Source organism: Nestor notabilis, unplaced genomic scaffold, assembly GCF_000696875.1.
Source record: "Nestor notabilis isolate BGI_N333 unplaced genomic scaffold, ASM69687v1 scaffold27293, whole genome shotgun sequence".
NCBI lineage: Eukaryota > Metazoa > Chordata > Aves > Psittaciformes > Psittacidae > Nestor > Nestor notabilis.
In genome coordinates, this window is record NW_009920996.1 from 33,804 (window position 1) to 57,168 (window position 23,365).

The 23,365-nt window shown below is 37.3% G+C and overlaps 1 protein-coding gene across 1 annotated transcript in view; it reads right to left on the bottom strand.

Annotated features, from left to right (window-relative positions):
* Nucleotides 1-23,100, bottom strand: part of LOC104402946 (neurabin-1-like) — a 41,358-nt gene extending 18,258 nt beyond the window's left edge. Inside the window, 12 exon segments of the mRNA XM_010010946.1 lie at nucleotides 1-301; nucleotides 968-1,119; nucleotides 1,913-2,102; nucleotides 2,183-2,279; nucleotides 3,952-4,181; nucleotides 5,972-6,025; nucleotides 7,805-7,948; nucleotides 8,399-8,519; nucleotides 8,680-8,784; nucleotides 9,302-9,422; nucleotides 9,896-10,028; nucleotides 21,499-23,100. The exon segment at nucleotides 1-301 is cut by the window's left edge and continues 11 nt beyond it. Coding sequence (XP_010009248.1) covers nucleotides 1-301; nucleotides 968-1,119; nucleotides 1,913-2,102; nucleotides 2,183-2,279; nucleotides 3,952-4,181; nucleotides 5,972-6,025; nucleotides 7,805-7,948; nucleotides 8,399-8,519; nucleotides 8,680-8,784; nucleotides 9,302-9,422; nucleotides 9,896-10,028; nucleotides 21,499-23,100 — 3,250 coding nt within the window.
* Between the last annotated feature and the right edge of the window lie 265 nt (nucleotides 23,101-23,365).

Below are 23,365 nucleotides of genomic sequence, written 5' to 3' on the forward strand. Positions count from 1 at the left end.
TTTGCTTAACATTCTTGGAATACCCTTGAGGAGAATTTGGAGCCATCTCTTCGGGAGGAGGTGAACAAGTGGTGATTGTGCTATTTTCATTGTTTGGTTTGTGTACTGGAGAAGAGTGTGTGGAAGCAGAAGGACTTGACTCTAGAGGACTTTCTGTGCTTTCCGTTTGTTCAAACTTTTCACTCTTTCGATCTATGTCATCCAGGTGTGGGAGAGTTGATTTTTCACTTGTTTCTAAGGTCTTGGTTAGGTACACAGTGGGAAGTTCTCTGCTGAGAACAGTATCTTCTGAATCCTCATCCTTCAACAAATTCAGAGGTTATTTTATGACAAACATGACATATCATCATTTACTATCTAATCTTCCATAAGATGTACAGGTATGCTGTACTAGACACAAACTTACTCAGTACAGAAAATTTTAAGTTACATACACAGATGTTTCTACACATCCCAAATCATCTTTCTCCAGCCAAGTCAAAAATGTTCTAGTATATCTTGACCATTCTAATTCAATGCAACCACTTTTTAGACTAAGTGAAGTAGATCAATCTTCTCACTCTACAACAGGCTATTTCGCATACTACCTATATACCCCTCAATTAACCTGCTTTCCAGAAACATGCTAGAATATTTTACTTGTATATTTTTTGTGAGCTTAAATGATTATTTCTGGAATAATGAAGCATTTCAGAGTGCTTAGCTTTTGAGGAAATCTGGTAACTAACTTGTTTCAGATGACAGAATTACATGATAAACATAATTCACAATATACCGCTGTCACTATACCAAAATCTTTCAGTAACTACAGTTTGAACCCAAGTAGGGTTTTTCATTTACAGCATAAAAATTTGATGCTTTGGCACAGTATGAATGAAGCACGGACAACACTTAAAATTGCAAATACAGATAAAACTGAACATACATTCAAGCTCCTGAATGCATAATTATCTACCAATATCGGTACCTGTAGATCTGCAGTCTGCTGTCCAGCCCCAAGAGATTCTTTCAGCTTTGATCGAGAAGGTGGCTGGCGTTTTACTTTCAAAGCAAGCTGAGCTTTTGCTTTGTGGGCACTGGTGTCTAATCTGGGAGTATCCCCAACAAAAGCATCAAAATCTGCAACAAAATTGTACTACTTTTAAAAGAAGGTCCAAAACAACCGGGTAGGCAAACTCTCCAACCTAATGTCCAGAAGAATATTCAGAAGTTATATCAGAATTATTTTTACCTGTTAATCATTACTATGTGAAAATACTGTTTTATATAATACCATAATGTTTTAACATATTGTGATAGCAATTTTAATTATTTTTAAATATATTTCTATCCAGTTTCTTCAATTAAAAGAAAACATCCACCAGATCAGGATATAATTGTATTACAGCTTGAAAATGGGATTTTATTCTCAAATAAATGAGAATTTGTGCCCAGAAATGTATTTTCCTATCCTTGTTCTTTAAGACTCTTCAAAGTACATGAGCATCTACCAAATCTTTTAAAAATGTCCTCCTTTAAACCACCATATGATATGTTATAGCATTCTAGACAAAGTTACAAGACAAATTAAAAAATAAGCAAGTTGTGGTGTAAATCAGAGCTTAAAATCAGTGGGATTTTAACTGACAAATCTTGGTGGCTTAGTCCTACTATCAGTTTCACCAACAGAGAACCTGAGGAACTGCGAAGATGGATCTCTCTCCACCTATCTCCTCTTCCCCGCAGCATTTAAAAAAATGGATTACTACTATATGGAAAATGTTGGGGGACCTACACAAAAATACCCACACTCGTTCAGGTCAAACTTTTACCCAGTCAGTAAGAAATAGGAAACAACTTCTTTTAACAACTATTACACATATAACTACTAATTTTTATTAAATGCAAATCAAAGATCCTATAACCCACTTACCAGAAATTAACACATCAGAAGAATTTAGTCTGTCTTCTATTGATTCAGTTTCTTTTTCATTTTCTTCTTTAGTCTTCAAATCTTCATTATACTGGCCTTGGCTTTGACAGACATCTTCCAATAAACTCCCACTTCCAAACATATATGGCATTCTCTCGTATACTTTTAATTTACTTTCAAGCTCTGAAATCTGCAAGAATTAAAATTCAGAAGTGAGAAACAACTCTCCAAGAATGCAGAAGTCTATTTCAAAATATAATACTCCTTTACTTTTTCCTGATATACTCTCAGTTGTTCTGCATATTTCTGGTCCCTCTCTTCAAGTAGCCTTGAATGATCTTCTTCTTTTTTCATGAATTCTGTTTCTCTGGTGAAAGAAATGTACACATGTATATGAAACAGTAATATGCAGAAATATAGAAAAATACATAAAAATATGCATAGTTGCATTTACTAAAAAGGACTGTTAGTAAACTTTGGGAAAGAAAAATAAAATCAGTCTCTAAGGTATAACCAATTCATTAATCTTGTAATGTCATAAAATGACCTATGTATTTGTATGCCCCTACTGTCTTCAAAAAAAAAAAAAAAAAAAAACAAAAAAAAACAAACCAAAAAAACAAACAAGAAACCAACCCCCCTCCCCCCAGATTTACTCTGGGCTGAAAAAGGATGCATTGCAACACTTTTTCTACAAAGTTACAACCATCTCTCTACCTTTAATAGTGGCAAGTTGCATACACATTTAAAGCATGGAATATATGCATGACTCCAATCATTACATCTTACACAAAGATACATTTCTCTTCCATGTAGATGCATGCACACACAGCATTTTTCTTCCAAAAGCTATGCTAAACTTCTTTATAGGAGAATAAGTTGCATTTCAAGTTTCTACTTGGTTAATCCTTCAGAAATTGCAATGGCTGGTTTCACAAAAAGAAACAATGATTATAAGAAGGAAACAAAAATAAAAGCAGCTTCTTCCTGCAAGTCAGATGGAATAACATACAAACACAGAAAGTAAGCATAGAACATCTACACAAAATGCAAAAGCTTCAGGGACAGTCAAAGGACTAATGGGCATTTGCAATAGAGCAAGGAAATGGAAACTAGCCTGTTAGCAGTCACCTTAACGTACTTTTGAGCTTCCGTGCGGATAAGCTTGGGAGAAGAGGGGAAAGGAAACCTTTAAAAAGCTCACCAAAAAGCACAAAATGCACTTGGAAAAGTAATATTTCCCAATGTGGACTACAGAGCTAAAGATAATGCAAATTGCCTTTAAAAATAAGTAGCAAGTGGAGATATTTGAGATATGCTTACAGTAACCACCAAGATCAACAGCTGCATTCTATATTATCAAGATACTTCCACACATATTTTGCATTTAGCTCCTGTTCAGCTAAGGGGAAAAAACGTAGAATAGACACACCTGTATGGCAACAGGTGTATCAGATAAGCAATGTTACCTGTACTAAAAATCCCAAACCTGTTAACAGATTGAACATACTGTTTTCATGCTGCATTTTCATGGGCTAGGTACAAACCCAAAAACCTTAATTCTTCTCAAAATTCCTTCTACTCCCCCTACAACTCCTAACTCAGACTGAATCACACTTACCTGGCTCTTATTATACATCCTTTGATGCCTAATCTATCTGGAACATTTAAGTTCATCAAAACTAGAGGGTTTTTCCACTAACAGCAAAAGGTATTGCCAAATACCTCATGTCAAGTAGTCTTTCCAAAAGTTTAGATGCACTACAGTTTCTTGACTAAGTTGTTTTAAAAATTTGTTATTGAAATATTAAATGATTTTTCTTAAGCTTAGAATCAAAAGCAGCAGCAAGAACCTTTCCAGAAGCTGGTGACTTAAGATACATAAGAATTCAGCATGTATACCCACTGCTTCCCTAAACTGACAAAATGCAAAGAAAGCGTTTTAAGTAAATCCTACCCCCAGGTATTGGTGTCAGTTTTCCCCATAATGTACAAAACATACAAGCAAGAAACAGAACCTGGCGTTTTGGGGTACTTACTTTTGTTGATAATCTTTAAGCAATTTCTTGGCCTTGCTGTATTTCTTTTCAAGGGCATCACATTGTTCTTGAGTTTCTTTAAGATGCTCATTTACTGTTTTGCATAAACTCTGTGCCTCTAACCAGTAGGTCTCTAACTTTTTGATTTTCTCTTTGCTTTCATCTAAGTTTTGCTGAAGTTGGGCCCGACTCAGTTTCCATTCATTTTTTTCAGCTTCAACAAGTTTTAACTGAAAAGATTAATACTTAAGGAATTAATCTAAACTAAAAGATAAAATAAAAATGTTGTTCATACACATTGAAGTAGGGAATAGCTAATAACCATTAAATACTTAACAGTAATATTAAAACAAGACACTGAACTTTTGAAGAACTCTTATCAACTCTTCCAACCATTGCTAATCCAAGTAAGTTTAGAACTCAAACCCAAGAGTCTTCTACTGCTTCCTTATTAGTATTGCTTCCTTTTAAAGAGATAAAATGAGTATGACCTTTATTGTTAGCTTATGATGACTTGTTCAAGACCTCATCACCTCTTAATACCTCCGGAAAGGCCTATTTTGATTACCTGGCAACTGGAGATACAGGGAGCTTGTCTTATACAGGTTAAGATTCTGTCCTACTATGTTGTTACCAGTAGCTTTCTGAATAAAACTGATGAGGCCAGCTGATCTTCCCTGGTACTCTACAAGACATTGGTCTTCCTAATAAATTATGATATATCCATGGTTTGCTTTCCTGCGGCTAATGCAGAAAAACAACAAACATTGCCACAACAAAGGAAAGGGATGGAACCCCTTCAGATTGACAGCAGCCACATTATTAAAGAGAGTGGTAACATGTGAAGTTCTCCAGGCCTTGCAGGAGTGAGCAGACAGGATATCACTTAGTATGTCCAGGCCTCCTTCTTTAGGGACACCATTTACAGAGGAAATCACTGCTTTTGATGCCAGTTAAGATCACCTGCTAGTGGAACAGAGATGTTGAAAGGTCCAAGAATTCCTTGAATTAAAAATGGCACAGTGAGTTGTACTTAGTACACTAACATTTTTAACACTTTTTAATAATCCAGGTGGGCCAATTTCAAGAATACTGCAAGGACAAGGTGCACTGTCAGAAATCAAAATCAGAACTATCATAAGAACACAAAGAAGTTTTGGTTGCTTGCCTCTCTACACCTGGAGCTCTGAACATTTGCAGAGTGCAAGAAAACCCCCAACGGATACTGTTATTCAAAACCATTGCAATCTGCAGAACTATTCCCTCCTCACTTGCTGCCTGACCCCAGCAATGTGCTGCAACTTGTCCCAGGGTGCACGTATCTCAGCAAGGCAAAGCTGAAGGGCAGTGGAGTAAAAGCAGCAGCTCACCTACAACAAATATTTCCAGAAAAACACACAGATCTCCATCAATGGAGAAAGCAGCAAAAAGAACAATTAACCCTTTCCCAGAGAAAGCTGAAGTGTTGAACCAATCCTCGCAAGGGGGGGGGGATTCAGGAAAGCTAGAAAAGGCTCTCTCCCCAAAGCAGGTCAGAAATTTGAGAACAGAAAAAAGGGGAAACAAGGTAACTTTCTGCTAACAGAAAGTTGGCCACAAACCATTTTAAGTGCCAACTCTACACTAAATAAGACAAGTTCTACCCACTGAAAACATTCTTATATTTCTTTGGGAGATTGTTTCATACAGTACTTCACTATATTCAGTTCTTCTCTAAGCAGTAATGCTGAAGTATTCATTTTATAATAGCACAGGGGAGATTTTGAGGTTGGGTGGTTTTTGTTGGTTTTTTTTTTGTGGCGTTGCTGAGTTTTATTTTATTTTTAATTTCAGCACAGCTTTTCAGCTTAGAAATGCCTGTCTAGCGTAACACAGAGTACATCAAGCCTGAGGCTTAAAACAGATTGCTGCCTTTTGCACTCAGCCTATTCTTGGTAAAATCTGTAAGTTGAAATAAGAAAACTCAAACCAGCCAACACCCTCCACCCCCTCCCAATAATAATATTCCCTGAAAACTTACTCTCTCCTTCAGTTGATTCACTTCAGCTATTGTTACTGCATGTTTCAATTGTAGCTGAAAAACAAGCAAACAAATCATATGGATGTACACAAAATAGCATTTGAAATCCTAGTTTTAATTATTTGTCCATGATTCCTTTAAGCTACAATAAAAATGGTTTGAGGAAGAAAGTCAACTTATTTTGTCAATTACAGAACCGATCATGAGCTTTCATTAAAGGGAAAAAAAAATTGAACTCATATTAAAACCGAAAAGTTCCATGATATATTCTACTTGCTACAAAAGTCAATTCATGACCACCCATAGCTAAAAATCCTACACTGTTGTCTAGACATTAAGAAAAGTGGGTAGGTTAAAATAATGTTTTAATGTGCCAGGACAAAAGGCAGCAATTTGCTCATGATGACAACCAGGACACAGAATCAAGTAAAATTTTAACAGTACTAAGTACTTTTACTTATCAGCACTTACGAACATGCTGGCTTTGTTCTAAAATTAAGCCTTGTACTTTATACCACAAATCTTCATAGAATTATTAGAAATAAAGGGTACACCTAAGCAAAACTCAGAGATTATCCTTGATATGTCTTGAAAAAACAGCACAAGTGCAAAAGTGCATTTTTTTGTCAACTATTAATTAATTCTTGTATCTCCCTTTCCATCTGTAATCCTGAGGTGGGTGGTTTTGGTTGGTTTTTATGTTTCTGGTTTGTGGGTTTTTTTGTTGTTTTGTTTTGTGACAAGGCATAGTGCATCAAACATACATTAAAACACATGAATCCATGACTAGCCTTCATTTAGATTGTTAATAATAGCACAGTAATGATTCTAGATGAGAATTTAATTGTATCCCAAGTAAATATAACACTTATGAAAAGATGCTGGAGCCTGCTGCTGTGCTTCCTGACCTATGAAAACTCTAAATGTTCTCTAGTGATAAATAGCCTAAAACATCAACTTCCTCAACATCACCAATGTTATCAAGAGAGCAGACTTAAGGTCTCCAAAATATCGATGCTTTACAAAAATAAGCTCATGTATACACAATGGCATCTGAAAAAAACGGTTCCTTTGCCGTGTGTTTTTTTTCTTCCAGAGTGAAAATGGCAGGGACTTAAATCTATCAAAGAAGCCCAGACCCCTAAATGCCAGAGACTACACCACTTATATCCCCATTTAAATTCCACAGACCTGAACAAAGCAAATATGCCCATTTATAAAAACTTTGGGAAAAGGGAACCCAATTTTCCAATTATGTTAAGTTGGGATTCACAGTCCAGAATGCCTTATTGGGTTTACAAACTCATTACTTCCAAAAAATACACCATAAACGGGACTACTGCAAGAGATCAGATGTATATTTCTTGTCTTCCTGAAGAGCACCTAGCCATAACACTGAAGACCATTCAGAATAAGCATCTGTCCCACCATGCTCCCCCGATAGCTAAAGCCATTCTACTGTGCAGCAAATAAATACAAAGTCCAATGGGCCAAAGAAGAACTAAGAAAAGTACCATACCTATTTAATGTAATGTTAAGACATCACAACAAGGAGGGATGTTGGGTTCTAATGCTTGTTTTCAAGGGCTTTTTAAAATTTCATTTAAATCAAAGGATCATTTAATATAATATAATTACGTACAGGGAAGCGGGGATCAGAAAATTACAGAAGACCTACATTTCAGGGGACATTTACCAGAAATTTATGCCAATGTTGGGAAAACAAGCCCAAAACCACAGAGGAGGTCATGTAGGAGATTTACATCCAAATTTTACAAGGTTCAGATGTGCCCCAGTGCATCACAAAGAATATTTAAGAAATTGCCACCACACCTCTTTAAATTTAAGAAGAGACTGTGCCGAATCCATATCCAGTGGTAAACCAATATCTTCATTGTCAGGAAGATCAAAAACTTCAACAGATTTTCCATGTAAGTGGGACTCATACGTATCGTCATCATCATCATAGTCATCATCCTGACAAAATGGGAAAATCATAACACACACACACACACTTTGCATTATGGTAGCAGCAATAACAAAAGGACACAGAAAATCCAACCAGTTGCAAAATTGTTCTCAACTTATTACTATTCCTTTTTAGATTCTTACACCTAGGATAAGCTTTGAAGATGACTTGCAAACACCTTCATCAATGTTCCACAAAAGAGAGCTGAATAAGCCGCACACGAAACAATCACAGACAACCGATACTTCAAAATACTTTTTGGATTATTGATAAACTGGAAGGATAGCAAGTAGTGATAATCATGTGCCTTGTAATAGTAATGTATGAAGTTTGTCGTTTCTGGTTTTAAAAAGTGACCTGTTCAATTTGTTTCAAAAAACATCTATTCCATTTGCAAAAGTTATTGCATATAGCACAATGTACTTTTAAGATTATGTAGGTATGGCATGATCTTTTACCTGCTCTGTATCATCATGAACATAGTGCTGCTCGTAGAGACATCTCTCCTGCTCTAAGGTCTCGCTAATGAGGCGGGCTACTTCACTCTGAGTCCCTGGCTTCTCTCTCCCAATCAGAAACCTACAGAAGACAAATTATTGCAGCAAAACCATAAAGATATGCTTAAGAAATTAGTTTGCCTTACTGTTACCTTCAACAATGTCTTCGTAAAACTTTCAGATTATGGTTATTAACAAAAAATGACAAAATCAAAGTATTATTTCATAGAAAACATACATACCTCACCGTGCCTTTGGTGTTTTTTAGTACAGTAGCTGCGAAGAACTGCGTCACTCCTACTAGACTTATGCCATCAACCTCAACAATCTGATCATTTACTTGAATTCTGCAAAATAAATAAATGATTCAACAAAAATATTTTGGCTTAACAAATTTTTGACATGACAAGTTTCACTTAAAACTCACTATTTATACTGACTCAGTATTTATAATGAGAAATTATGAGTCTCAAGAAACTAATTGCTTAAAAACAATCTCTTGATCCTCGGCTTCTGTGCAGATTACCAACTAAAATTCACACATTACTTGTCTTTATATTTTTTCTACTATTTACATAGTGATTGGTGACTTCAGGGGTCAACATAACTTTGTGGCACTTTTGCACATGGGGACATTCAAAGTTGTTCTTGCATTTGCTGTAAGCAGATTTATGTTTATTTTGCAAAAATGTTCCCTATCAAATAAAACCCATGTTTAAAAAACCACCCACAACATAAAGCAGTATTTATTCAGCTACATTCAGCTTTTGTACTTATATTCACAGCATTTAGCATATCCAATTAAAACAATTTGGCTCAGTTCAAAAGCTGTAAAAAGCATAATCAATTCAATGAAAAACTCACCGTCCATCTCTCTGAGCAGCTCCACCATCTGTTATTGTTTTTACAAAAATACCTAGTTTTTCCAGTCCCTGATCAGCACCAACACCCATTCCAATAATACTGATGCCTAGACCACTGTCACCTAAGGGATTCAAAAATCTAATATTAGCCACATAACACAAGATGGAACACTGAGCAGCAGTGAGCTGCTTCAGCGTGTTTCAAGTCCTTCCTCACAAAAGATATGAAAATTCACTTAAAAGAGAGACATGTTTTCAATCTAGATACAACTTAAAGCCTTTTTATTCTGTAGTTACAACTGCCTGTTAAATTCAAAGCTTCATGAGAGAGCAAGATCTATGAATTGTATATATTTAGTGCAGATCTGTCACTCAGTAATGCAGCCTTTCTAACTTCAATTAAGTATGACAATTTGCACTTAGTAGATGCCTGTCCAGTTAATGTTCACTAAATTTAACACAATTAGCCACAAATGAAAGCCTGAACACCCATGCAAAAATTCAAGACCTAAATTTAGGGAAAAGAGAGTTTAAAATTGTTTTTATCTTTTGTGCACATAATATCTCTTGCAAATGTTCAAGGTTTGATTTGCACCTTTTTCAATTTCCACAGGAAACACTTCCATTTTTTCCACTCTTTTCTCAAGTTCATACTCAGCTGAGGCTGCCACAGGGTCAACTTCTTCATTGCGTCTATCATAATCTTCATTTGAGTAAGTACTGAAAACCTAAGAAAGGTAATAGAAAACTTATTTTTAGTGCTTCCCCACCCCATTCCAAACACGATATAATTGAAAGAAAATCAGTAAGGAAATTGAAGGGGTATTTTTAAAGATCCCACTGCTAAACAATCATCAATTTAATAAATATGTAATAAATCCTGCTGCTTCAAGATGGTTTCCAACTTGCACAGAAGAAACATTTTACAAGTTTCGAAACAAAACCTTAAATACTTTTTGTGCTGTAAATGCACCAAATAGTTAAAAGTAATCAGTCAAGGAAATCAGTCATCTCCTCTTTGATACAGTGTGATTTTTTATTTTTTTTTTAGAACTACAGTCCCCCAAATCCTTCTTCCTCTCTTCCTCCCTCCCCCCACACCATCTGCCAATTGCAGTGCTTCAAACAGATGTAGTTTTCTGATTTTGCAAGGGAATCATGCAGTTTCCCAGGAAAAGGAAATGCCTTGTTACACACATCACTATTTTTAGGAACCACTCCAGCTGAATTTCTGAATTGTTAAAAATACAAGATAAACAACACAGATTAAGACAGAAATCTAGAAAGGAAGAATGAGTTACTTGTAACAGGGTGAATTTTACTTATCAGCATGTTCATTACTTGTATTTAAAGCCATAAGCTAGAGAAAAAGAACAAAAGAAAAAAATACAACACCCCCCAATTTAACTGAAAATCAAGGTTTATCTGCTTAAGTCACTGACTTAACACCACTGTATGATTGAAAAACAGTTACGGGCTGCAGCTGCAGCAGCTACCCCTGATCAAGAACATGCAGTGCTGACACAAAGTTAATGTACGCTGGCCTACTCTGTATCTATAACTTTTGCATTTTCCCACTAAAACTACCTAGACAAGTAACTGCAACCACGTAAATCAGGCAATTAACTGTAATTAACATTGTCGCAGTGAATTTACATCTGCTAGTATATGGTCTTAGCTCTGCATAGCAGTAACCTCAGACACAGGAAAGCAATTATTGAAACAGATTACCTAAAAGCACCTAATAGAACTCAGTATTTCCCATGGGGAAGCTTACTGCTTCATGTCCAAGCTACAGCTGAAGGATAGTTTCACAAACTCTTCACCACATCCTGCAAAACAGCTACTACAGACACATGGCATGGCCATACAGCAGTCCAGTAAGTATACAAGATTAGATCCAATTGGCTGAAAGGGAAGGAAGAAACCCACTCTCAGAAGCCTTATGCTTTCCCCAGTAAAAGAACCTTCCTGAAATGTTGTTCTTCCTAAGTCTTGCTTCAAGGTAAACAAAGTAATAAACTCCTTTGGACTATCATACAGACACTAGTGGGCAACAACTAGACACAGAAAGATAAGGGTTGCACTTCCAGCATCCATCTTCTTTAAACTTTACAGAAAAATCTGCAAAATAGACACAGAAAACCATCCAAATGGTCTGAAGCATCCTTACTCTAGCACTATCACAAAAACAAAAAGCCAAGTTCTTTAATTTAATCTCTCTCCCCACCCCCAAGCTTGGGTCCTTCTTCCTTGGTTCTTTCCCATCCCAGTTAAAAAAAAAAATAAAATAAAAAATTTTTTTTAAAGAATAGTCTTTATAAGAAGACAGATTTTAAACTATTAATAAAAAAGTTCATGAGTGGACAAATGATGACCTGTTAATGAGAATATTTGAGTTTTTGAGAACAAATCAAATACTGGGGCATAAAAAATAATCAAGTCTGCTTATATATAAGTGTACATACGATCTAGTATTAATAATATGATTAAAATATTAAAGATCACTATCAAAAAGATGAATGAGCAAAATGGGGAGATTGGTAGGAAAGAATTCCTTCTTTCCTTTTAAAGGTGAAAGATGGCAAGCATGTGAGACTCTAGATAATATTCTAAAAACATAATCTCACAATTAAGACAAGATAGACCCATTTCAAAACAGTAAGACACTCCCCCTCCCCTGTCCTCCTCATCTTCAGAAAAATAATTTTGAGGAAAAACATGAATTTACAAAGAATAGAGGAAAAACTGATAAATAACCAGAAGCCAAACAATGTATTAACTAAAAGAAAAGCAAGAGCACACTAAGAAAACTATGACCAAAGAGTCAAGGGCAAAAGACAGAAATTTTTGTTGTGTACATGTGGAATCATAACATGGTATTCATCTTTTATAATATGGAAACAGTAAAATTTTTGATACTAATATAGAAAACACAGAACTGCTCAGCAAAATGTTCTTGCCAAGTAGCAAAACTAACACTAAACACAGATAAAATGTGGATAATAAATAACACAAGTTACACACTTTGGAAGATTGATGAGAAAGCTAAACACAGTTCATCCCTGTGCTATGTGTGACAGGGTTTAGTCACTGAATGCATTGGGAACAAAAGAAATTCTAATCTTACTATTTAGAACCCAGTGGCAGCCAGAGATCATAAAATTATTAGTGTGCAAGTGATATTTTTAAAAGTTGCTTTAGCAAACACAAGTTATTGTCTCAACATAGGAGAAACCAGATGACTTTTACTGTGGAAATCAGGTGAATTTTACAAGCCTTTTAGTATAGGTTGTTATATATCCAGGTCAACTTACCATTAATAACTTCTGGATCCTGTCAAGCTAGTAAGTGATGAAAACCCTGTTATCTGAGGGGAAGGGGGGGGGGAGGGAATAAATGTCTTCTTATACTCAGGACCTCTTTCTTTCAGAATGAATAAAAATAACTGCACTAAAAAGAAGTTCTGGAAGAGGGCTGAATTTTTAAGGGTTATTTGAATTAAACTGTTATGGTACGTAACCAGAATTTTTCAAATGTATTCATAGTCCTTGCACAGTAAATGGAGACTGAACAAACTGAATTTTTCACACCAGGAAAATTAATCACATTTTCAATTCAAAACTCAGTTTGTCTCCTCCTATGAAGATGCTAATACCAAGGTAAACACTCAAAGAAACCCCCACAAAATCCCAACACAGCCTACTGTCTAGAAGACCCTACCATTCAATTGTGGTTATGATACAGAACTACAAATCTCCATTATATCATCCTAGTGCCATCACAGAAAACAGCATTATCACAGAAGAACAAGAACAACCTCGCTTAATTCAAACCCTTAGCAGCACTTAAAAAGAAAAAGCTCTGCTTAAGAACTATGTTAGTTTTAGCAGAACCTTAATCTTGTTAGAGGGTTAATGCTAATTTACCATGTGTTTGCATGAAACTGCTACTGAGCTATAAAATACAGCCCAAAGACCTCCACTCCCATGTTAATTTCTAGCAGATAGATTAGTTTGTGCCTGATCAAAAGCAGAACACTACAGAAATAATTAAACTTACGTATAAAGAAGCCAGAACTGCCCAGAAGGGCTCCCAGCTAACTGGAACAGGAGCAATATCAACATTGCTTTACCATTCTCATGTCACACCACAGTATTTGCTGGAAAGCCCCACAGCACCTGCACAGGCAGTTAAAGTAACACTTCACAGCTGAGAGAGGCACTTGAGTGTTACGGACACCTGCGCACCACACCTAGCAATGACTACACCAGTTGGTTCACATTTCTTCTGAAACATGATTCTTACTGTTAACACACGAGTTCACTGACGCTCAGTAAGGCCAAGCATTCAAAACACAAGTGGTGGCTCAGGGAATATTATCTACTAGTGAACAGTTTCATCTTTCCACATTGATATGCCTGGCAAAGTGTGAAGTGCCCAGACAAACACGAATAATCATTTGAATCAGCAGCACTGAAGTAGGCCTGAAGTACAATGTACACTTTACAGTTACTCTTACAAGCTCCCTCTTCAGTTAAAGTAGACATCTCATTACTGCTACCCACTCTTCCCTCTGTTTCCAAAAGCTACATGGTTAGTATTTCATTACCACTACTTGTTATATTTTAAGTGGAAAGTGACTATACCTGATTTTAGCCAACTCATGCTATCAAATCCTTTAATCAGCAAAGAGAAACATATTGCTTACTTTAAACGAAAAAAAAAAAACCAAACAAAACCCAACAAACTCACATGCTGACTCTTCTTCAAAAAGTATTCAGAATGGTTGGTAACTGTTAAATAGATTAACATTATAAGCCATTTTACTCAATGTAGCATTTTCTGTTACCACACAGGTGGACAGGCAGGTTGCACACACACATTTACCTTGCAGCTCTGCATGACAACCAAAAACCCCAACCAAGGCAGTTTATAAAAAGGCAACTTTGCCTCAGATCTACAGTACAGACAACTTCATATAGATAATTTCATCAGAAAATAACCAGGATTTTACCAGTATCACCACTCTCTACTTCAACCCAGTAAAATATATTCTCTGGTTCTACATTTCACTGTGGTAGCAAAGGCACTGGAGTTAGCAAGAAAAACATGGTATCTGTTTCAGTTGGGTTATACTACCTATTCCAGGAGGAGAAACACTCTCACTTTCAGGTATTTCGCTTTTAAATCCCAGCAAAAGAAGTACTGAAGACAGAGAAAAGCATCCATGAAGATTCAGTGCATGGATTTTTTTTCCTTTTCAAGCATTCAGAGCAGGAATTAAGAGATGATCCACATTCTCCCTCTGTGGAAGCAGAGCTCTGCTGTAACATGGTTATACTCTACCATCTCAGATGAGGCGGCACTGCTCTCTGACTGACAAAGAGAATGAAAAATTCCAAATACATAGGATATGATCAGAAGAGGCAAAAACTACTCACAATACCAGATGAAGGCGGGCACCCCAAACAAAACTTGGCTTCTAAAAGGCTTTGTATATAAAGAAAGTGATTGAGTTATAAGCATCAATAAGCTTCACACGTATCTTGGTACCACCAATTTAAGCTTGGCAATCCAGAAGAATTAGATATATGTGTTTATTTACTATTCACCAAAACAAAAATCTTGACCTGGCCAAATCTGAATAGCAAGAAAATTGGTAAGAGGGACTTCAAAAGAGTAACAGTGAACACAGAAATGGCTTACCTGACTGTTTTCTAAAGGTCAGAAGATGAAACAATAACAAAACAACCCTGCTATACCTGAATTAACTAATGTCTAGTAAAACTGTCACTAGCAATGACCAATACCCTGGGTCTGAAAAGGATCATCTTAATATACCAAGACAAATCAGAGTATAATGATGGTAAACGATTGAGAAATACATCTAAAGAATTTGCATGCTTCCTTTTGGGATAATACTTCACTACTCAATAAAAATGTAAGAACCCTGCAAAAAAAATTTGCTACACTGCACCTTCATGATCTCAAGATTACACAATGCGTAGTCAGATAACAGAGGTCTACATTTTACTGATGTCCTCCCAGGGGTTCACCTTCTCGGTTAGGTTAGAATTATACGAAAAGGGGTAATGCGGGGTTTTTTCCATCTGTCAAAAGGTAAACAACAAAGAAGTTTCAGCTACTGCCTGTTCATTCTTTATCAGTGTAGATTAAATATTCTCAGCTGCTAATAACGGCAATCATCACCAAAAAGATGTTGTATCTTTCAGCAGCTTAACTGCTGAGCTAATGAACTTGTCTCTTACAAATTTGCTTCTCTTTGCCAACCTTCAGCACCTCCTCAGTATTTCTTCTGACTACATCTCCCATGAAACCCTCAAGTGCCTACCGTTCATCCCCCTTCCTCCCTCTTGTCCTCCACAGCTATTCTCAAAGCAAAACAGCACAGGCTGGACATGTAGTCATCAGCTAAAGTAAAAAAAGAACAAGTAACTTAAACTAGAGCTGCAGCCCTGCCATCAGCAAGGGCACAATCTGCAACTCTGATACAAGTACTGCTATTTTTCCCCAAGCCAAGCAGTATTTTTAAAATACCTTTGAAAACATCTCTCTCTTCCTGTCAAATCTGGGTGAAACTGCCCAGTTAGGAAGTCAGAAGCCAGAGGCTCTGAAAAAGGAGTGAGAGACAGGTGATGACAACCTGTCATGCTCACTGTCACCTCATCTGACACCCATAACCTCAGTGTTCTCTTAATTGTCTGCAGTTCTATAGCATCATCAAGTACATCAAACAGGGCAGCTAGGATGTCATATAACTGCATCCAGGGAATAATTCAGTTATAAATACATTGAGATATTAACGTAAAGAGTTAATCTGCTCCAGCAGTGAGACAAGATATAAAAAGATAGTCTTTGCTTTTCCTGTTGTGGTTTAGATTTCTGCTTTACAGCCCCATACCCTGGGACTCTCATCCAGGGATTCTTGAAATGCCAAATCAATCTACTATTGTGAATGTTATATATCAAGTATTTCCTTAAAAAAAATCAAAACAGAAGACATATGATTAAAATATATACATATATACTTGAAAGAAAGCTTGAGTTGAAAGTGCTTCTTTCTGGGAAGCTGAACAAAGATCATGGAATCAAAACATAAAGACATCAGAAATACTGGATATGGAACTTTCCAATACCAGATAAATCTATATACAGAATTAACTGAATTTAAGCTCAATAAACATTTAACTTCTTAGTTTGAGTTTAAAGATTATCTTTCCTCAAAAAAAAAAAAAAATCAAATAAAACAAACCACCAAAAAAGTCCCCAAACCCCTCAGATAACAAAATTTTCACACAGGTGTATGAAATATTCCTCCAGTTAATATTCGTGGTTTTAACATTTCATACTGTTAAATTTAATCATCAGGAAATGCCATACTCTCACATACAGGCAGAACACAATGGGGTTACTTTTTGTGAAAAGTTACTGAAAAATACTGTGGAGTGTTTAAGTTAAAAATATGAAGAAAAGTTACAATGTAAAGTTACAAACGTTGTAATACTGATGTAACCATGATAAAGGGAGCTTCAAAACAATTAAAATCTAAGTTGCAACATACAAATTGTCATTGCAAAAGATCCTGAACAAAGCACAATGAAAATACACTATTTGTGTCAAGAAAAAAAGCAAATTACCTCACTTCCCACATATGAATCGATTATTTAAATCTACTCTCAATTCAAATTTCTGTTCTCCTAGAACAACCTACATCCATGTCACGTATTTGTTTCTTATGATACAGAAGCATCTTACCAAAGTGCTTGACCAATGGCCAACAAATAATAGACCACTTATGCAGTCATCAATTCTCTAATTACTGAAGAAACTCCAGGATTTTGGTACCTTCCACCAGTTTTAGTGTATTTTGTATCCCTTTCTGTGTATGATATTGTAAGTATAGAAGTTACAGTTCAAAAATCAGAGGATACATTAAGCTGAAGCACTACTCTGCAACATTAACAGTGTTCAGGAGAGTACACATTGATGTAGAAAAACTCTGCATCTTCTAGAAGTGGTAAGCATTCACAGATACACTGTTATACAGGAAACCTAATTCAAGTTATCTTAATTTACTGCTTCATTAACATCCACAGTAAGCAGTTCTGTACTAAAAAGACTGAAGAGAACACCATCCTGAACAAGATTACTGTTTGCCCCAGCTATACATAAAACAGCTCTATTCCAATGTGCAAGACAAACGGCAATTTTATGAAGGATTTCCATGTTCTCTGAGAAGCAGCTGATACTTGGCTGGTTAGGACAACACACAAGCTATGAAACTGCTTTCAGTTTCCTTACTTAAGAAGTAAGTTTAAGCATCTGCTTAACTGTGACAAACATAAAAGTAAAGCCTTTATGAAGGATTGGGGTTTGGTTTCTTGGTTTTGGGTTTTTTTTAAACTGTGTTCTTGACTTAGCAATCTTAAAGTATTATTCACAAAGAGCTGGGAACTGACACTCCCATGCAACATAAACTGGATAACACTGCTAATTAAACAGACTTATGGAAGCAAATATCAGCTGTACTATCTTTTCAGTTTACCTGAGCTACAGGATTTCTATGGATCATAAATCAATGTAAGAGTTAGTCACAGTGCTATTAAAGGTTTCAAGGACAAAGTCTGACGCAGTCAGAGGTAAAAACATCTCAAGAAGTCAATTTGGAAATAGGCATTTGTTTTCCCAACAGAAAGTTTCAAAATTACAAATGTCAAACAGCACTCAGTCATTACATTTATGTTAATTAAAGCTTTTCAAGGTAATCATATAGTTGAAAGCTAGTTTAATCTCTACATTACAAAAGCAGAATGAAATGACAGCACAGTTACCTGACTTTATTATTTGCACTGTCTGTAATGCTGATTGTTTACACAGTTTATCCAGAAAACTTCAAGACAAAGACAAATTCAGTTCCCTTGCAAATACCTTGGACAGCTGAGTGTGCCTTACATTCCTTACTGGCTTCATATGTGGCAACAAGAGACTAAAAATAGCTCATGTACCATAACACAAACCCAGTCAGTGAAGTTCTGCTAATAACTGTGCAGTATCGCTCTCTTTACTACTGTAGGAAAAACAAGCAATCGAGACATAATGTTCCTTAAGGTCTGCAGAGATCAAACAGCAGCAGGACTTAAAAGTGAGGTCACCCACAGCAAATAAGAAATCTTCCCACATGTCATTTATCACCACCTTCTATAGAATTGAAACTTTTATGTTAGCAAGTCTCATCTATGCTTATTTTCACAGGCACAGGGCAACACAAAGCAATGGAGTAGTTGCGTAATTATGTTCTGTCTTTCCTGAAATTATCAAATTATGTTCTTAAACCCTGCTACAGATGTCAACAATTATGGATCTCTAGCATGGGTCAGAAATAGTGCTAACATTGTTAACTACCATACACATCCCCTGGGACCTTCACAATCTCCTTCTTTCACTCAAAAAGCCCTGGCAATCTTACAACTGACTAGAAACTTCCAAAACAGAGATATCAATCAAGTTCTCTTTGCTGCTGCTGCAGCATAAATACTGCTTTTAGGGTGCCTGTGTGTAAGTTATATCTATTACCTACACACACATCCAACTTCTCTTTTGGACCTATCAAGTACAATGGTCAGAGCTCCATCATTGCAGAACCTTGACGATCTGAGAACGTGCTTTTTCTTGCCCAAACACCTTCTGAATGTTTTGAATTCTCCATCAGACACCTGCTAAACTGCAGCTGAAACAGCCAGAGATGGTTTCCTCATAATCACTACAGAGATGCAGAAGGAAAGCAACAAGAATGCCAAGGCCAGCCTGGCTTCTCTCCGGAGTGTCAAAGCAGGAAAATCACAGACCATCTCCTCTAGTGGCTATGGATGTCTGGAATGGCACTCACAATTCAGTCAAACTTATTAGTCTAAATAACGCTGGAAAAAATAAGCAGCTACTAAAATACATCTGGGACCAGGAACAATCTTTTCCTACCACTCTGGATTTTTTGTTTTCCTCTTCCAATTTAAGACAAACTAAAATCTATACATAAAGTCAAATACAAGAGATTTCCTTTTGGGAGGTAAAAATGGGATTTTCTACAAACTTATTGAGATATTAAAGGTACATTACAAAAAAAACATTTGGGGGAAGTGGGAAAAAAAGTTGGAATTCTTTATTTTACAGAGCACAAAAGCTGAAAACCATATACCAGGACTCATTCCCACTAAGTATCATAGAAAATACAAAACAAAAAGGCAGACAAGGGGAAAGAAATCATTGCTCAGGCATGAGGAACAGAGGGGAAAAACCTATTGAAAATGACATATAGAAATAGATCCCTATGCTCAGTACAGAGAAGAAATAGTCAAGTTTCACCGAAAAGGGAAAAAGGAACACAAGTATCACAAGCTTCAATTTTAGGGCCTTAAAAAGTAAGTTCACTGACCATACTGCTGTAAAGTACAGCATATTCTGCCAATCTAAGCAGGGCACTATGGCAAGAACTATGTTATTTTTAATGGAAAACTATGTTATTTTTAATGGAACAGTTGCTACCAACCATTCATCTCTCGGCTGTGTAATTGATAATCTGGTACAGGTTGGTCCCTGTGGCTTTCAGAGAAGTAGCTGTAATTGAACAGTTACCAAAAACTGAGTTTTATCTACACAAGAGGTTCCACCACAGTTGGCACAGAGGTTTCTGCTACTGCTTTCAATTAAGCCTGGCATAGACATAACAGAGAAGGCAGGAGAAGTCTGTTCAAGCCACTGCTTCAGTAAAATTTCAGCAATCATCAGTAAAACCCTGCCTACAGCAAGTAGGGTCAATGAACATTCACTTACAGTAGACTCTATATGGCACTTCGTTCAGATACGCAGTGCACAAATGCAAAGGGAAATGGACTGATGCCCCTCAGGCTCTCCCACAGCCCTCATCAGACTCATTATGCAGTTTCCAACAGTGGCATTCTCCCCTTCAGTGTTCCAGGTCACCATTAAAGCAGCTTCAACTGCAAGAAAGCCATATAAAGTCAACCTGTCTATGGAGACAGACTATAAAAAACCCATATGCAACAAAAATCATATTTTGCCCCACCCAAAACATTTGCTGGGGCACAGCACTGGCATGTGTTAGCAAACTGGGAAATCACAGCTCTCCACTGCAGGAAGTACAGGAGTCAACAGAATTTTTACATCCCTCTGATCATTAAAAGAAAACCCTGACTCTATATGAACAAAGTGTAAAAACTGTTTATTAAAGATAACATTTTTCATTCATGTAATAGTTGAAGAACTATGCTTGACAAAGCCTAGACAGTTTCCCATTCCATCCTGCTCCACATCTCCCAGTTCTCCTCCCAAACTCCAAGAGGGACTAGAATAACTGAAATCTGCAACAAGACTGTGAGTAAATATGGTTTGAGTTGTGACTTATTTTGCAGGTATTTTTGATGAGGGAAGATCAGATACCTAAATCTTTTTAATCTGTTAGCACTGTAACTTACACTACTTCTCATTATCCGGTTTGCCCTGTAACTTCTACTTCTGCAACTTCCTAACTCCAAAATGCTAGTGGTAACATTCCTACAGCTTGCTCACCAAGCCAGGATGAAAAAAACCCAAACAACATATATATGGCTATTATTAGAAAGAATTCCAAAATCTTAAGTAACAGGAACCAGACGTGGTATTTTTTCACATCTACTTCTGACAACAAGTCTGAACTTGAATCTGAAGATTTGCTATGAGGGTTTTGTTGTTGTGTTTGGGTTTTAAAATTTTTGTACAAAGAGTGAAACCAACAAAATCTTCCCTAATGCAATACTTCAATTAAGCAAATTAAGGCAAGTATGAAAGGTCATGTGTTTGTATCTATTCCTAAAAGTTTAGCATTCCTGAAAACATCCAGTAAATAAAATCTCATGTTTTGCTACGCTACCGTGTGAAGCTGCTGTGATTCAGAAATCACTTGTGACTAATTCATGAATTTTCTGAGCAAGATAAAGTTAGTTTTGAATAAAAGCCATAAACTTTTAAAAGGTTTTTAGAGCTTTGCAAAAAGAACACCAAAAGAATGTATTCTCTGGGTAATTCTGACTGCAAAACTATGAAGAAAAAAGAACCCCCCCCCCCCCAAAATATGAAAAAAAAAAAAAAAACCCCCCCCCCCCAAAATTCAGATGTCCTTACCTTGATGGGAGCTGTTGAGAACTTGACTTTTCGGTCTGGCTGAGGATCTTCCTCTTCAGAAAGCCCAGGAAACTCCTCATACTCACTGTCATACATACACTCCTCCTCCTCTCCCTCCAAACTTTCTCTGCCTTCAGGCCCTTGGTTTTCTGGCTCTGTGTCCCTGTCATCATCAAATGCCACATTCTCTATTCCAAAAGTACTGAAGTCCTCGCTTTGCTTTTTCACCACTTGCTCCTCTTCTTCAGTATCCCCTTCCTGCTCTAGAACATCCTGAACTCGTCTAACTGGACCATCTCTCACAGACATCCCATCCCTTTCTTCTTCCTGATGGGTCTCGCTACCTTCCGTAAACTCTTCTACCACTTCCAAGGAGTAGTTGCTCTTCTTCCCTTCCTGTACTTGACGTGTGAGCAGCTGATCCTCTTGAACACAGTGATCTTTCTCCAAACCGTCTTTTTCATGCCCTGAGGTTTCATCTTGTGTAACAAGCTCTGCGCAAGTCCCCTCCACAGGGGAAACCTTGGAGAGAAAACCATCTGATCTCCACTGAGCCTCCTGACCAGACGCACTGCCCATATCCCATAGGCTTCTCTCAAGTACCAGTTGCTCTCTTTTGTCTTTTCCAAATGCCTCACTCAGCTCGTCTCTGAGGATCACAGGCACTTTGGTGGACACAGCCTTCTCCTGACATCCTTCAGCAACAGCAGATGAACCCAAACTGTGGTGGCCTCTCAAAGGGTCGTGATTCGGAGGACTAACATTTTTGGAAATTTCTCTGGATTCATCAGAATCACTGTCACCTAGAAAGCTTTCCAGCCTCCTTGAAATGGGCCCTGCATTCAGGAAGGAAGATTTGGGATGTTGCTGCTTCAACTCATCATTACCTTGATTTTCAACTTTCTCCAGCGCAACTGGAAGACTTGCTTCTGTATTAAAACTGCAGTGGTCCACCACACTGCTGCAATCAGAAGCTGAACTGCGTCTTTTCTTATCTTCACTTCTTTCACATTTGCTGGGGGAATATCTGTCCACCGAGCTCCGCTGTTTTATATTTCTCTCAAATAGCTTCCTGGTCTCCGAAAATTTTTCTGCCAGGGCAACTTTGTCCAAGTCTGATTCATCGTTGCTACGGATGACCTTGTCGGCAGCAGAAGGCACAGACAATGAATCCACAGGACTGCTGCAGGGGCTGGTACTTGTATTAAGAAGATTATTTTTTTGGACAATAATGAAAGATGGGCTACCTGGAGAAGGTCCATACTCTGCTGCTGTGGCCCGGCTGATTAATTTGGTCTCAGCAGGTGGACTGCTTTCACAAGAGGGTGTAGAAGAAGAGCCTCCCATTTGCAGAAACATACTTTTGATCTTGTGTACCCTATTGCCATAAGTGGCAGCTCTGCCTCGACTGTGTGGGTCATTTCCCCCTCCATTGGAAGAGGTGCTCAGCTTCTGATGCAAGCCTGTTTTATTAGATGCGTTTTCGGGATTGTTTATGCCATCAAAAGAGCATTTGATAGCATGGAAATCAGATTTATAGGCATTTCGGTGTGGGGAAGCACTTCTTAAAGTCCTCTCCCCCTTGCCTTCGGTTTTCATCATTGTCAGAGAGAAAGCTCCCTGAACTCCTCAAGAAGAATGGGAAGGAAGGCTCCCAGGCACAAAGCTTTCACCCTTCAACACCAGGCAGAGCAGAAGATCTGAAAAGCAGCTTTTCACTCGGCCGGCCTCCCGGCTCGCATTGAAATGGAGCGCAGGGGAGTATACGTGGAGAGAAAGAAATCAAAGCGCATAAATGCCCACATCGGGTATTATCCCCAGCGCGGATCGCGGTATCCGGAAAGCCATCTGCAGAGAGACAGACACT